The sequence below is a fragment of the Thunnus thynnus genome, chromosome 12, assembly GCF_963924715.1.
Source record: "Thunnus thynnus chromosome 12, fThuThy2.1, whole genome shotgun sequence".
Lineage (NCBI taxonomy): Eukaryota > Metazoa > Chordata > Actinopteri > Scombriformes > Scombridae > Thunnus > Thunnus thynnus.
In genome coordinates, this window is record NC_089528.1 from 6154794 (window position 1) to 6170414 (window position 15621).

The window sequence follows — 15621 nt, forward strand, 5'->3', positions numbered from 1 at the left end:
CCAATGTAGGTTAAATGTACTGTGTGTGTTGTCATGACACTTGCCTACTACCTTGTAATGGGTGAAGTTAAGTGCCCAAGTGTTGGTACCAGAGAAGTCAAAATGGCAGCTACTACCGAATGTACACAATGCTTTGCCATTATGTCAGCTGGTGAGAAGTTGTATTATTTAATCTCTGCCAAAGAACCAGCAGAAGGACCAGCAGGAAAACTTTTGAAACTAAAAATATCGGCAATACCAACTGTGTTGTTTACTTTTGACAATGTTCATGAAGACATTCAAAAAGTAAAATAACAAAAACGGACACATTGTTTTTTTACACTTTCCTTACTTTTTAGAGTCTTCTTTGTCAATCTACCCAATCTAAATGTGTGTTCTTTAATAGCAGGCGTCATTCAGTTCACATAATCTTTAAGTGAACAAAGTAAAGACAGGTCACACCTTGTGCTGACTTATTAAAAACGGCAGCAGCATGAGCATTCCACCGTCATGTACAATCCACCACACATCGATGGTTCCCTCTTTCAGACGCTCCTGGTTACTAGGGAAATGGTCGATGTTCTTAGCAACCAGCAGAGCCTGATTTGCTTCAGTCGTCTCCCTCACTGTTTCTGGAGGGACAGAGAAAGAGAGAGTGATGAGCCACACTAGTTCTGTGTGTCCCTTTGGAGTCTCTGCCCTGTGTTTTTTTTTTTCCTGTGGAGAGAAAGGTGTCCTCTGTTTGTTTCCTGATTGCAAATAAAGGCTACAACACCTTTATGTCTTCAAACTCATGGACCCTTGTCTAAAATGATAAACCATACCAGTAAAGTTGTTAGAAAGGTCTGAGAAAAGTTCCCATTTGAAATATGAAATGAACGAAATATCTTTCAGAAGGAATTCAAATGTGTGTAAAATGTATAGAATTAATGTATTAAAGGTATACATACCATCTAATTTACTTAATAATGTAGAATTATCTGCTTTATTCTGTGTTGGTTGAGGATTAATTATGACACTTGATTCTGGTAAACTTCCTAACCCTTCCATTGAAATGTCAACCCCACTGACAGGATTTTTAAATTACTGAGGTGAGACTAAATGAATGAACTGAAAATGAAATTATTTTATTTTACCACATGCCCCTGTGTAATTTACCTATAAAGTTCCTCCTTGCGGAGGAGTCCCGGGCTTGTTTCCAAGCTGCTGGCCAAGCCATCAGGACGGCGTTGTGCTTCATTCCTCCCAGTCCTGCTGACTGGATGAGCAGGGAGAAACCATCTCGCAGGTTGGATGACACAACCACGTGGGAGAAACCCTTGGTCCGCTCTGCAGCCATGGCTGCTTTCAAGTTCTGCAGGGAAAGGACAATAAACGACAAGACTAGTTTCAGATGATGTATTGTGGACATCATTTTGAGGGGCTGTCATTCATTAAATTTGGCAGCTTTTAGTCTACTTACTTTTAAATAGTTAAACAGGTGCCTTTGAGATGTAAAGCAGTTGATGTTCTCATAATTTAAAGTTGCACTAATCAATATTTTTATATCATAAATGGAACATATGACTGAAATGAACAAATGAAGTGCAATGTGAGTCTTTTAGTCTATTTTGGATCATTGTCTTGGTTTCTCAGGCCACAACTTCACTCTCATCAAGCTTTGTATCCAGCTGCAGCAGGCAGCTATATTCAGCGAAAAAGTTCTGGTTAACACACTTTTTGCAACCTGCCCAGCACCTAATAGCAGACAGACAAAATTAGCAACTAGCAAGTAAAATGATTCACAAGTGCCAATGCACAAACCTGCTCTCCAGTCTTGGCATCATTTCCCCGGGTCATGTAGGTTCCTTCCAGGACTGAGCAGACGATGGTCAGTCCCTTCCCTGCTTTGAGTTGCGAAGTGAAGGACAGGAGACGAGGATGTTTCACCGCCAGGTCTGAGTCCAGCTTACACATCACCAGCAGCTGAGGTCTGAGGGGAGACACAAAGTAGTGATATACAACATGCAGAATAAGCATCAATAATAAAATATTGATAATATAAATACAAACCACCTACATATAAAGCAAGTGGAAATCATAAAAGGCAAGGCTCTGTTACATATTTTAAAAGTATTTAGTATTATGGAAATATAAAATACATACAATATGAAACAGTGGACTACAAACAACAGATTGACAATTGACAGAGAAAAATATTCAAATCAATAGTTTTGAATGGAGTCTTCAGATATATACAGTTTTGGTTGAACAAAACAAGCTCATGCATTGACTATTTCACACTATTTTCTGACATTTTTTAGACAAAAATATTACAGCTATTGATTAATCAAAAAAAAAAATTTCAGGAGGACTTATGGCTGAAGGGGAACACAACACTCATACACACTCACCTCCAGTTTTTGGTGTGTGGCGGTGCTTCCTCCAGGCGGATGAGAGCGTACCGTGCTGCATTTAATGACAGACCTCGAATACCATCTCCCCACTCCTTCACTGCCCTGCAGCCAAAAGATCAGTTCTTACTCTTAAGAGGTTTGTCACTTTAATTATACAAATGTCAGAGAAGTGATGCTTCATTTAACTTCACAAACAAAATTTTACTGTCTTTTCACACCACAAACAGAGTGTGGCTATTTTTTCTAGGATAATAGCACAAATTGCGAGTTTAAAACAGTTTTAAATTGATCCCTTGACCTAAAGGCCTTAGACTCACCCTCTGTACTCAATGTACTTGTAGATACAGCCAGCTATCACCATGGCAACCAGGGCGTAGTACCAAGAGGAGATAAACATGAGCGAGAGACATAGACTCATCCCTAAGAAAGACAGAGTCCTGCAGGACACACACACACACACACACACACACACATACATGCCAACCTAAAGCTTTACTGCCATAATTAGAGAAATAAAGACTAACATCAACAGGATTTATTTTGTTGCAGAGTTTAGTTGGAAGCTGTTCTTACCAGTGATAGAACTTGAAGCGAGGTCTCCAGTTGGGGGTTCGGAGCAAAGTCTGAACAGCACAGGCCAGGTTGACAAACAGATAGCACATGAGGAAAAATCTGAGCGAAAGAGAGGAAGAAACGTGATTAAATGCATAACACTAATGCAAAAATTAGCAAGAAAAGTCACACAGACTGAAAGGGATAGAAAGTTTTGGGGTTTTTTTTGGTATTTTCTACTGTTAACAACATACATGGAGAGGATGGGGGCCACATCATCCAGAGACGCGATGAGGATTCCTATCTCACAGATCCCAACTGTCAGCAGAAGAGCCCAGGTGGGCTCCCCATTAGCCTTGCCATGACCGAAGACCTGACAAAGACAAGAGATAGAGAGAGAAGGTCTGATACGGTACTCAGTCAGCTTGCATAAATGTAAAACCACAAACACAAACAAGGTCATCAAGGACCAAACAGTAGCTGCTAGATACTGCTCTGTATTTTCTTTTTACCTGTCTTGTTACCTAATTGCTGGCAAGTTAAGCATTAAAAAATATGTGTAATTGCTTTGGCACTGATTGATGACTTTTTGGTTTGAATATTAATGTAGCACATGTTGATTAAACATACTTTATATAGAAAATAGCTGTCATACACTTATGATACACAGATAATCATATAAAGCTGAAACAACTGGTCAATTTATCAGATGACACACAGGAAATTATTCAACTGTTTTGATAACTGACAAATCATTTCAGTAATGTTTTTACAGTAAACAACCAAGCGTAGTTTACCATTACTAGGCTGTTAAATCAGGCGTAACAGTAAAAGCATTCCAGTGACGATAACTGAAACTGACCAAATATTGTCCTGTCCTCATTTAAACCCACAATACATAAAACATTGCCAGGATGCATGTGAAGAAGCTGCAAAGACTCATTTGAGACAAGGAAAATGAAAAGGTCATTTCATATTAGGATGATGTATGATTGTAAAAGCACACACGGGACTGTGAGATATTAAAAAAACCCACATATTTGCAACATTTACCTGTAAGAATGGGATAATGCCATCACGAGCAATGGCCTGCAGCAGCCGGGGGGCGCCAGTGAGGCTCTGAAGCCCCGCCCCACAGCAGGAGAAAAACGAGCCAATCACAATCACCCAGGGTGACGGCCAGGCCAGGATACCAATTACTGGGATCTTCTTTACTGACTCCCCAAACCTGAAACAGTTTGTACACTCTGTGTCTATAAAGCATTTTTTTACAAAGTAAACTGAAAAACTGAACTATACAACGCACATTTCACTATTATCTTATTATGTTACCTGAAGTGATATCTTTTAATTTTTTTAAACTTCTGTTCACCCGTTATAAGCCGTAAAATACCAGTAAGACAGTATGCCAGAGTTACAATGAGTAGGACGTCAATTAATCATTTACATACTTGTCTCTCAGCACCACTCCTTCAATACAGGCTCCAAACATGACCACACAGGAAATGTCTGACCACGTAGTTAAGATGGAAATACTTGTACACGATATATATATATATATCTTAGTAACAGAGATCCTTGACATTATAACACAAATAAATCAAAATATAGAGAGTGTCTAGAGGATACAGATGAAAGAGGTGGTGAGGATAGCCATTATAGTTCCTATTGGTATCGACCTCTGGGCGTCTCTCAGATCACCAGACCTATTAGAGCCTGCCATTATACCTGAAATAAACACACATAAAACTAAAAGTTAGTCCTTCAAAAGGTAATTCCAAATTGCACCCAAAAAGCCATTAAACTTATTCGAATAAGTTTGATGACTTTATAGGTGCAATTTGGAATTCTAACTTTAAACTCCTTTGATATTTCAGTATCTTTTTGATCTTTGGCATCATTTACCTGTGACAGAGGGGAAGTATATTCCCACCAGCAGAGTGAAGTAGGTGGCAATGTCATTGAAGACGTAGGGCTTATTGATATCATCGGACATGTCTTGGGCTGGTATTGAAAACTGTTTTTTCTTCTCTATCAACATATCAGCTGGACCATAGTCACCCCACAGGTTGTCTAATTGAAAGAAAGACAGACAAAATCATGAACATCAGGATTCATCCCCTGGGGTGTTACATTTCTCATGAAACTACATGGAAATCTGGACATACAGTTTTCAGTTCCTTGTGGAAAATCATGATACATTGGCCTGAAAGTGGCTTAAGAGGAAACTCCACTGGATTTTGGGTTGATGGAGGAGCTAGATGAAAGGTAAGAATCGTTCCTCTCCTCCTTCTCACCTTTGATAACTCCGCTCAGGAGCCCAGGTATGGCCCGTATCTCTGTCAGGTTGTTTAAGGTGAAATATTCATCACAGGTGGCGTTGAGATATTCACTGTCACAGAAAAGGGTCCAGAGCTCGGTGGTCACAGTGTTGTTTTTCACAATTTCTGTCTTTGCACATGTTTCAAACTTTTCGTTCTTCAGGGAACGGTTCCCCAAAAGACAAACACTGTAGAGGAAAGAGAAAAGTGTAGTATAATAAGATGGAAGCTTATGGTAGATGGAGCTCTGCCTCCCTGAGAAATGAATGACTTACAGCAATTAATAGTTTGGATGAAAGTAATTTTTCAAGCAAAAGAGCCAAACATGCACTAGCTAAAGCAAGTCAGTTGTGAGAATTTGCTGCTCTTTCTTGACATATTGACAAAACTGAAGGTTTAGGTTTGTTGGTTCGAACAAAAACAACTATATATGACATTTTACAGGCTAAACAATTATTCACTTAATCTAGAAAATTATCAGCAGATTAATCAATAATGTTAGCATAGGAAGCTAGCCTCATTGAGTAAAAACCAGACAACAGCCTGCTACATGACAAGAGAAGGGTCTTGGATTTTGAACAACCACATTAGCTTCCAAGCTAATTTCTTCTTATGTACATATAAAGACCTTTGACCTTACACCCTAGTTTGCTGAATGAGCTACCTATCAAACATCCGCTGAGGAAACACTGCAAACATCAGTTTGCAGGCTAGATACCTAATAAGCTAGTTAGCTGTAGCGAACAGTTTAAGAGCTACACAGTGCTCTTATTCTTTATACTACTGCTAAAAAACACTGTGCCCTAGGCTTGTAAGCTACAGTTTCATGTTTGTTTACATCATATCTTTGTGCCCTGTTGCCTCAGCTGTCAATCAAAAATGTTCACCATTTGCCCACTTAGAGGCTTGTAGGCTAACGGAGCTTTTCTGATGTATGGCCAAATACTTTTTTCCCTTCCTCACAACAATAAAAATATTTATTCATTTTTTAATGTCTAAAAATCACTTTGACGTTATTTTTTACTACAAAAAGGGACTGACAAATACTGATTAATGTTGGACTTTTTAATATACCTTTTGTAACAGTGGCAGTTATAGCTTGTACTTCATTGCTATGTACCACAAGCCTGTATTTCCACCAAATGTGTTGATATTGTAATATTTTGTAATATTCTTTTTGCAAAATGTGGTTTGCAAGCAACACACAGAGAGCAAATATCCAGCCTTTCACTGTTCATTTTGAGACTGGTGAGGAGCTTGGAGGATAGCTCATGGATATCTTAGAAGTGAAATATTTGTCTTAATAAAATGGAAAAGTGGACAGGTGGCTAGTATGGACAAAATCACTTTGCTGAAGTACCAAATAAATATAACAACCCAAATGTGAAAAGCAGTGAAAATGAGAGTGAAGATATAATGTGTAAATATACAGTGTATCTTAATGCTTCTGAATCAATATGGTGGTGATTCACTAAAGATGAAGTGTTTAAATAACTAAGTGTTTTTGAAGTTACGGGTCTGGAGTAATTATATTTTGTATATTGTGGATAAGAATACTTCAGTCTTTAGTCTAAGTGTTTTTTTAAGAAAACATGTTAATGTTTAATGCAAGATGTTTATTTGGCTGTTTGTAACTCACTTAACTTCTGGTGGTTCAATGACCGTCTTGATGACTCCTGCATAAGTGGCCATGATGGAGAGCATCACACAGGCCAGAAAAACCAGGGCCAACTTGTTCACATACCTGCAGATAGAGAGGGGAACAAATGTGAGTCTAATGTGTTGTTATTGTTTGTGTGTGTGTGTCTGTGTGTGCGTAGATACTTACTTCACCCCGACAAACACTACCAGAGCCATCAGGACCAGGCAGCATGTTCCGTAGACACGCATATTGTTGAGCATTGCTGTGTCTTCACTTTCTTTATTTTGGGCTTCAAACAATGTTGCTGTTGGAATGATGTACGTCTGGCAGTGGAGAGACATCAGAGAGACAGTGCAGGTGTCATAAATAAAGGTATGAAAGGCTGGTTTCTTGTCTGCTAGAGTGGTAACGTACCAGCAGAATCTCTATGGTGCCAAGTATGTACATGGATCCAGCGAAGGTGGTTCCCAGGTAGAAACAGAGACCCACTGCTCCTCCAAACTCTGGACCCAAAGATCTGGAGATCATGTAGTAGGAGCCGCCCGCTTTGAAGAAATTTTACCCAGATTAGACTTTATTTGGCATTTTTCATAGTTTCTGAAAAACATCCCTAAAAACAACTGATAATGAATAAATAATTGCAAATAATTGCTTGTGTAACCTAGAGCGTCTTTCAGTCAGCGTACAGGACATCAATGTAAAATTTGTCTATCTTTGTGGTTCTACAGTAAATTACAGGCATGCACATAGTTCCACAAGTATGGAAAATAAAGTTTCTGAAAGTAAATGAATATTAACTTTGGTTTAAATGGATCTCTGTCTGTTTTTCTAGGCATTAAGCCTAAGTTTCATAAGGTTGTTGATCAAATATGAATGACTTTGCCTGGTCTTTCAAATTCTGGCTTTTCATATTAAATCCAGGTCTGTGGTAAATGAAAAAACACTGCATTGTATCTCCCTCAAAACTGCAGCTGCAGCTGCAGCTGCATATTACATATTGCTACAGGAAAATACAAACAAACAATGTACCTGGGACAACTCCGTTTGTTGCTATGGCACTCATTGATATAGCTGTGAGCAACGTCTACAAGGAGAGAAAGAGGGCAGGTGTTACAGTAAGTTAAAGATGGAAATAAAGTGTGCAGGCAGCATTGTATTATTTGGGCAGATTACAAGAAGACCATTACAAAAAGACAATGTCGTAATTTCATATTGCCAGTGTACACAGTATTCTGGCTTGCTCAAAGTCACACACTGCTTTTGGTTAAAATTATTTGTGTGCGGATGCCTCAATTTTGGGACTGATACCATTTTTTAAAATCTTTCTTACTCTACTATTTTTTAAATTATTTTCTAAAAATGGGAAAGAAAAGGGTCTCATATTTTGCAGAACTAAAATCGACTTGTCATTGAAGATAAAGCTCAAGGCCTCCAGGGGCTACGTGTCCATGAGGTAGTTCTATGTATTAATATTTTAAATGGTTTATTATTTTACATTGTATTTCAGTAGCTTTATTAGCACTTTATTGTAACACAGCAGCTAACTGTGACAACATAATATCTATATCTAGTCATCTGTAAAAGAGTCCAGATCCTCTTCCCACAGTTCCTTTGAACGTTTCCACTGATAGTGCTCTGTAGAATCTGCTTGTTAGTTTGGAGGAATTTCGTTGTTCATACAAAGCCTTTTGCCTGGAGACATCAATAAAATAAGAAGCCAGGAAAAAATCTTATCATCAAGATCATCAAAGGTCATCAGAGTGTTATTCTTTAGTACATACTGACCTACATTAATCCCTCTATCGGCCCATAAAGAAAGGGATTTCAATGCCAGCTAGGAAATCAGGACTCAGGAACAATGGTGGGAGAGGAGAGACCTTTCCACAGTAGTGCTCAAACTTCCTTGTTAATATGTCCTTACAAGTATAGTATTTTTCAAGTAAAAATTACCTTTGGAAGAGCTCTGATCAGGCTTTTTGTACTGCTCACCAAATGAAATTCAAGACTGTTAAATCACAGTCTTTGTCAGTACGTTTCTGCTGAATGTTTATCAATATTCCCTAGTAATATATTTAAGCGATTAACATGACCTGGGCTAAGATAAGATTATCAATTACAAAATAATTGATTAACTTGCCCATTATGGGTGAATGAACTTCCCAGCTACTGTAGCTAGCAGTAATGACAGTGTTTGCTACAGGTCTGATGGTGCTGAATGAAACTCCACAAAAAAGGATTAAATAGCTTCCTGCAACACAATCACTGTCACACCAGTCTCACTTGTAGTTTAAGGATGTAGGAAGTCTCCTTCAGCCCGCAAACACATGCAAAATAAAAGTAATAATGATGTTGTTATGTACGGCAGGCAAGAGAAAATATTAGAGACCTTTTGTAAATTATATTTAAGACTTTCTAATACCTTCCGAGGGCTTTTTTTCTTGAGGGATCTGAATGCAACGTTTTTAAATATTTTACAAGACCTGCAGATACCCTGTCTGACCTTATTACAAATCATATTACAAATGCTCTATCCCTTGGTTATCTGTATAAGAGATGACCAAGGGATAGAGGAGAGACAGTAAGAGCTTTGTTCACATAAAATTATCTAAAATTGGCAAAATTTCAGTTTAGATCTGGAACCTATCTGACCAAAGTAAGTAAATACAACTTTATTTATATAGCACTTACAGCATTTTTGCTTTACAGTTATAAAAAAGGCAACAAAAAGTATTTAAATAAATATCTAAATCAAAGACAAGCAAACATTTTATACTCATTTCAAACAAACTGGGGCAAGAAAGCATCGATAAAATGCCTTTGAGAATAAAGTGATGTCAAGCAGGGCGTAGGTTTGGTTTTAGGAACATTTTTTGTTGGACGGCAAATTTACCTTATAAATCATTTTCATGTCTTAATGACACATATGCAATAATAACTCTGCTCCTGATGTACTCATGGATAAGGGGAGAAATTGCATGTAATAGTAAGCATTTCTCCCTCTTATTTCAAAGATAAAAGTTTGGATTTATTATATAACATTCTTGTTAACTAAGCTCAACTGTTATTGACAGGATCTGATGTCGTAACTGACTATTGGGAGGAATTATCACAGTAATAAAGTTCTTTAATTAAATGACATGTCTGACCAATGATCACAGATTAGCTAACCTCACCTCATGCCTGAAATTACATATAATATGATGTTAGTTTTGTCCAGTGAAGATGTTTTCAATTCTGTGACATCCGAAACATTTCAAATAGAAATGCTATTGGTAAAAATATAGGAAGGGACAATTCAGCAACACCTTGATATTGATAGGGACACGTCCCTACTGTCCATACCCAAATCCACATCCTGGATGTCAAGGTATCAAGGAAGAAGATTACAGTTACTTGACACTTTTCGATACTCAGTACTATGAACACATTGTCAAATCCAAACATAAGAGGCATTTGATCCATAGCCTGTCTTATCTCTGATATAAAGCGTCAGCCCGCCAGCCAGGGTGGGTATATATTGTAGGAGGGTTTTGTGTGCAGATTGTTCCCATCACATCACATGACCGTTGAGCATTTAAGTTCAAACTTTTCAAACAGTCAGTTCTCTGTCTGGCCATCTGGAGCTACTGACGTATTAATCTGGGTTGTAAATAAGAATCTAATGTTCTGCTTGTTTTGAAGACCGTACTCTGAGCTCAGGCGTGGATATTATTGCTGTCGTTAATCAGCACCATAAATTTAGAGGAGGGTGTATCAGTTGGCCCCCAGTTTGTCTGCCATGCTGTAAATCTAAGAGACAATGTCAGAAATGTCATTGTTCCATTCAGGCATTTATAGAATGATACAGAATGGCCAAGAGGGACACTTGTTTGTCTATTCATCATTTACAGTATTTTGGATGCCACAAGTTTCATTTTTGACAAAAATTAATGTCATGAGGCATCTCATTTCTTTCTTTCCTCTTTGGACATGCCATGTTTACTTGTTGAGGTTGTCAGTTACTCACACAAATGCAGCACATGGAGACGATGGCAAAAGAGCCCAGGATTCCCGCCGTACCAACGATCCAGGTGAGACGCAGGAAGAGGATCACTCCCAGGATGTTCTGCATGCAGGGCAGGTACACCCCGATGAATGTTCCCATTTGGTTGACCTGGGGACGGATAAAGACACAAACACACATACACACAGTTAAGAGACAAGAGGAGAGGAAAGATTTCTATTGAAACTCAAAATATGACATGAACCAAATGTCTTTGGTCAGATTGTAACCCTTGATGTTACAGTATGAGGTCAACTTATGAGTGAAGACAAGCAGCAAATCCTTACGACTGAAAAGCTGGAACAAGGGAATGTCATTTTTGCTTAAAAATGATAAATGATTTATTACTATTAATCGATTACCAAAATAGTTGCTGATGAATTTTCTGACAAATCAATTAATCAACTAATAATTTCAGCTCTCTTTTACAGTGCTTTAATTTGAAAGTGCTTTTTAATGGTTTACAACATAGTAAATGACTGCATCTTGGACTACAGCTATTTAAAGCTAGAGTGATTTCCATTACATTATACAGGCCAGAGGCACGTTGGCTTGACTAAAATGAATGATTAATGAATTAATTTTATTTTCATGGCATACCCTTAAAAATAGTCTATCCCACAAGGGATTACACAAAATAATACAACATATACATAACAATTTCCAGTGACTGACATACATGTTCCAATGAAAACAAGTAATTGCACAAGATATAAGCTGCTGATATAAGCTGAGAATTTCTTTCAAAATGTTGGGGTTTATAGTAGGGATGTGCAGAGAAGACAGTATTTGTATTTGTATCTGTATTTGTTGAGGCAGCAAAATTATTTCTATTTGTATCAAATAAAAGTGGAAATAGGCTTAAAAATCCGGTTTTTGTTTTTATTACACTTCCAATTTTAGGATATTAAAGTGTAAAAATAAGTGTTCTTCAGTAAACTGTTTTGCAAAGTTGGTTTCCCACACTGCATCTCAAACCTCAATCTTTCAGACCGCAGACACAGAGAGGCGCTGACCACTCAGCCAAAGCTCAGCTCCACCAGACACACAGACCTGCAGCTATTTATACATCCAGAGACAGACAGAGCGAAGCAGAGGAGAGAGATGGAGACAGCTATGCCATGAGTCCCAACCTGCGCGCTGTTTTTTGACATGTTTTTTTTCTTTATGAAAACAAATAATTTTTAAAATATTTGTATGAAATAAATATTTCTAAAAACCCACTACTTGTGCTTTTCCGAATACCGTAGTTAATAGAACTTTTGCACAGCACAACTTGTTGCTTTGTCATTCATGGCACATCTTTCAGTTTGAACTGAGGGAATAGTTCCCTATGCTCTTTAGACTAAATAGGAATAAATTAGGATTGGCAAAAATGATCTACTAAATGTTTTAGTTTTAGTGTTTGTACCTAAAAACTGTCCAAATTAAAAGAAATGAAAAGAGAAAAAAAAAAAGAGCAAAAAGCCCAAATGACACTAAAATAGTTCTTCACAGACACAGATCAGGAACTTTTCACTGTCCTGACACAGGAGTTTTCGTAATATTATGATTATGATCATTATGTAATGATTCATAATTCAATTTAATCAGATCCTGAAGTATCTCAAAGATATTGCTGCCACCTTTAACACAGTGCAGGGTGCTGGAGTAATATTGCCCATGATTCATTTTGATTACAGTTCTAGCTGTGGAATATTACTATGGTGCATGAGCTCCTGCAGCACCACTGACAGTCTCACCAGCTTCTATAATATCTATACTGTGCATGACACCATACAAACACCTCTACTACTTCCCTCCACAAAACCCAAAATGTACATACCATTTTTCGAGTCATAAACACTTTGTCCGGTGCTTTCTCCACTGCACTCAGTTGTCTGTCAACATACTGCGATGTGCCTGATGTGGCTTTCCACATCTCCCACATCTTCCCTCTTATGTTACTCTGTCGTTCTCTCTCTTCTCTCTCTGTTTTTCTCCCCCTCACTCTCTCTGCATTGTCTGTCTTCTTTTGAGCCTCTAGCCACAGATCTCAACACTCCCTCAGCATACTCTTAAAGAAAAAACACAGCTATCATTCAGGGGGCGGGTTTTAGTAAGACATCATCAATGCCTCTGCACAGAGCAACAGTCCAAGGTCCTATACTGTCTTTCACCCAACCACTCTACAATGTTCAGCATCTGCAACACTACTGAGAAGGCAGATTCCAAGCAATTTTGGCTGTTTTCAGAAGTTTTCTATACACTTGTGTTTAGGGCATAAGATACGGAGACAGTGTTAATCCATTTAGCTTGGTGCATATTAGCACTACAATGTACAGGGGTCTTCATTGTGGAGAACATTTTTTCTAGACAATCCTTAAAGCAATACTTTAAAGTGACAGAGCCCAGCCACGAAATAGTCCAGCACTAACCTCCTCTAAAACCACAACTTGTCATTTTTAGTCTCTGGTTTTCATACAAATTGAACAAACAAGATGTTTCATGTTAATTAGAGAGCTTTAAGTGGATTTTATTACCTTTGGACAAGCTAGCTGTTTCCCCCTGTTTCCAGTTTTTATGCTAAGCTAAGCTAACCAGCTGCTAGCTGTAGCCTTATATTTAACAGAAAAAAATAAGAGTGGTATCGATCTTCTCATCTAACTCTCGGCATAACAATGAATACGCCTGTTTCCCAAAACGTCACAGCATTCCTTTAATTGTTTTCCATTCTTATCCTTCATGGCCGACAGTGCAACGGAGAGGCTGACTTTCACAGAGCTCTCTGACACTGATGACACACGCAGACCGTCCATTTATTCCCACACATAACAGATGTTATAGAACAGATGACATTTAAATCATACACAACTCACTCAGTATCAAAACACACATATAAACTCTGCACATCATCCTGCACTGGAAAAAAGAAAGTGAGAAAGAGCGGCCTTGTGTGCATATAACAACACTGCTCTTTCTCTCTCTCAGTCAGTTAACACTATCGGAAGGAGGTGCGCCAGCTGGCACAACAGGAGGGAACCACCTCCATTCTCCACCTCCAGCTGGCGCTCAAACACAACCTCCCACCCTACATACACAGTTATATTCTCTATGAGGGCTGAGAGGAAGGTTAACTGTTTTCTAGTCACTCTCACAGCTGTGTTTTGCGCTTTAAACAGAGGAAAACTGTCCTTTCTGATCACGACCTTCACATACATGTTACTTAGTGCTTTTCCCACGCCAAGCAGGCTATCTATACCACTCAAAGAGATATTACTGATCTTGTGACTTTTCAAAGGTTGATAACAACTACAGTTATCAAGGTACTATCAAAGAAACAATATTAGGCTGTTTGAAAATCAGTGATGTGTAAGATCAGCTGTTCTTATGCCAACAGAATCTGTTATGTCACTAATCAGTTGAGAGAGGGTTTAGTTTAGCTGGTAATGTATTCTGCATTCATTGTGGGTGAGTTTTGTTTTTGTTTTTTTTTAAATGGGCTGCCCACACCATCCTCTCTTCTGTCACATGAACCTCAAGTGATTCAATATGGATAGATTTCTCACTTTCTGCCTCAAATCACCTCCGTCCTCTCTCTTTCTCTTATCTGACTCCCTTCCTGTTCTTCTTAGCTCTCCTTTTGTTTCATTCAGCAAACCTTTCACAAGTCCTCTGCCAGCTGATATCATCAAAGAAACTGAAAAACTCAACACTCTCGGGCAAGTTTAGGGATGAGCAGCAACCGAGAGTGATTATGAATCAGACAGTAAAACATTCTGAAGGCCTGCCAACACACCAACCAAAAAGTGTACCAGGTTAATGGTAGTACATAGATACATCCATAACTTCCTGTTATAAACAATATATCCAGGCCGCTAACAATAACAAACAGTAAATTCTGTGCTTAGCATGTAGTTGCTCACATTGGAAAACTAAGTATGTACACTCAAAAAAGTCAGTGTGCATTTTAAAAAGGTTTGATGTTCGAGTGTGCTGTTGATGGACACTATTGTTCCACAATGCAATGCAAAAAGAAAATAAAGGTGCATGGATTACATCCTTTCCCGTTAGTACAAAAGTACATCGATTTTTTGAATACTGACTAAAAAAATACTGTGTACTGTTGGTATGTAATGCCAAATTACATACCAACAGTACACAGTATTTTTTGAATACAACCAAAAACACAAATAACTGGTAAAGACAATGTGGTCACATGTTATTTTACAACTTTTCAAGTTGACAAGGATCACTTGAATGCCCCATTAAACAATGGCACACAATTGGTTATGAGAGAGGGATGTACCAGTTGTGTCCTCCAAATTAAGGTAAAAGAAAGCAGCATTTTTGACTGCATTTGACTGTACTGGCCCATTATGACATATGCAGTCTAGAAATTCGGACATGAGAAGATCCAGCAACTGAACTGGGACACAGCCCTGCATTGACCACCCAAGGACTCAGAAAAAAAGGGAATTCTGCTTGGTGAGTGAAATGAGGTCTTGTCATTTCAGATGCAGGCGTGAGACAGATTCTTCGCAGTTTGAGCTGAATTCAATATTCCATTTTATGCTTCTGTCTAGAGCTGAAACAATTATTCCATTAGTTGATTAAAGTAAAAAAAAATCAGCAACATCTTTGAGAATATTTTAATCGTTTAAATCATATTTTGAAATCTAATATGGTGGTTCCAACTTCTCAAATGTG

At 38.2% G+C, this 15621-nt stretch overlaps 1 protein-coding gene across 2 annotated transcripts in view; it reads right to left on the reverse strand.

Moving 5' to 3' along the window:
• The window catches only part of LOC137193670 (solute carrier family 12 member 7-like), a 37149-nt gene that overhangs the window by 6585 nt on the left and 14943 nt on the right, over positions 1 to 15621 (reverse strand). For both annotated transcript variants that reach the window (XM_067604973.1, XM_067604974.1), the window contains exons 4-20: positions 10897 to 11043; positions 7920 to 7974; positions 7305 to 7435; positions 7077 to 7213; positions 6888 to 6992; positions 5225 to 5436; positions 4833 to 5000; positions 4557 to 4655; positions 4379 to 4436; positions 3981 to 4155; positions 3182 to 3300; positions 2949 to 3047; positions 2693 to 2812; positions 2373 to 2477; positions 1783 to 1951; positions 1138 to 1333; positions 442 to 611 (exon numbers count right to left, since the gene is read on the reverse strand). In XM_067604973.1, the coding sequence (XP_067461074.1) occupies positions 442 to 611; positions 1138 to 1333; positions 1783 to 1951; positions 2373 to 2477; positions 2693 to 2812; positions 2949 to 3047; positions 3182 to 3300; positions 3981 to 4155; positions 4379 to 4436; positions 4557 to 4655; positions 4833 to 5000; positions 5225 to 5436; positions 6888 to 6992; positions 7077 to 7213; positions 7305 to 7435; positions 7920 to 7974; positions 10897 to 11043 (2265 nt within the window). The remainder of the gene's footprint in view (positions 1 to 441; positions 612 to 1137; positions 1334 to 1782; positions 1952 to 2372; positions 2478 to 2692; positions 2813 to 2948; positions 3048 to 3181; positions 3301 to 3980; positions 4156 to 4378; positions 4437 to 4556; positions 4656 to 4832; positions 5001 to 5224; positions 5437 to 6887; positions 6993 to 7076; positions 7214 to 7304; positions 7436 to 7919; positions 7975 to 10896; positions 11044 to 15621) is intronic.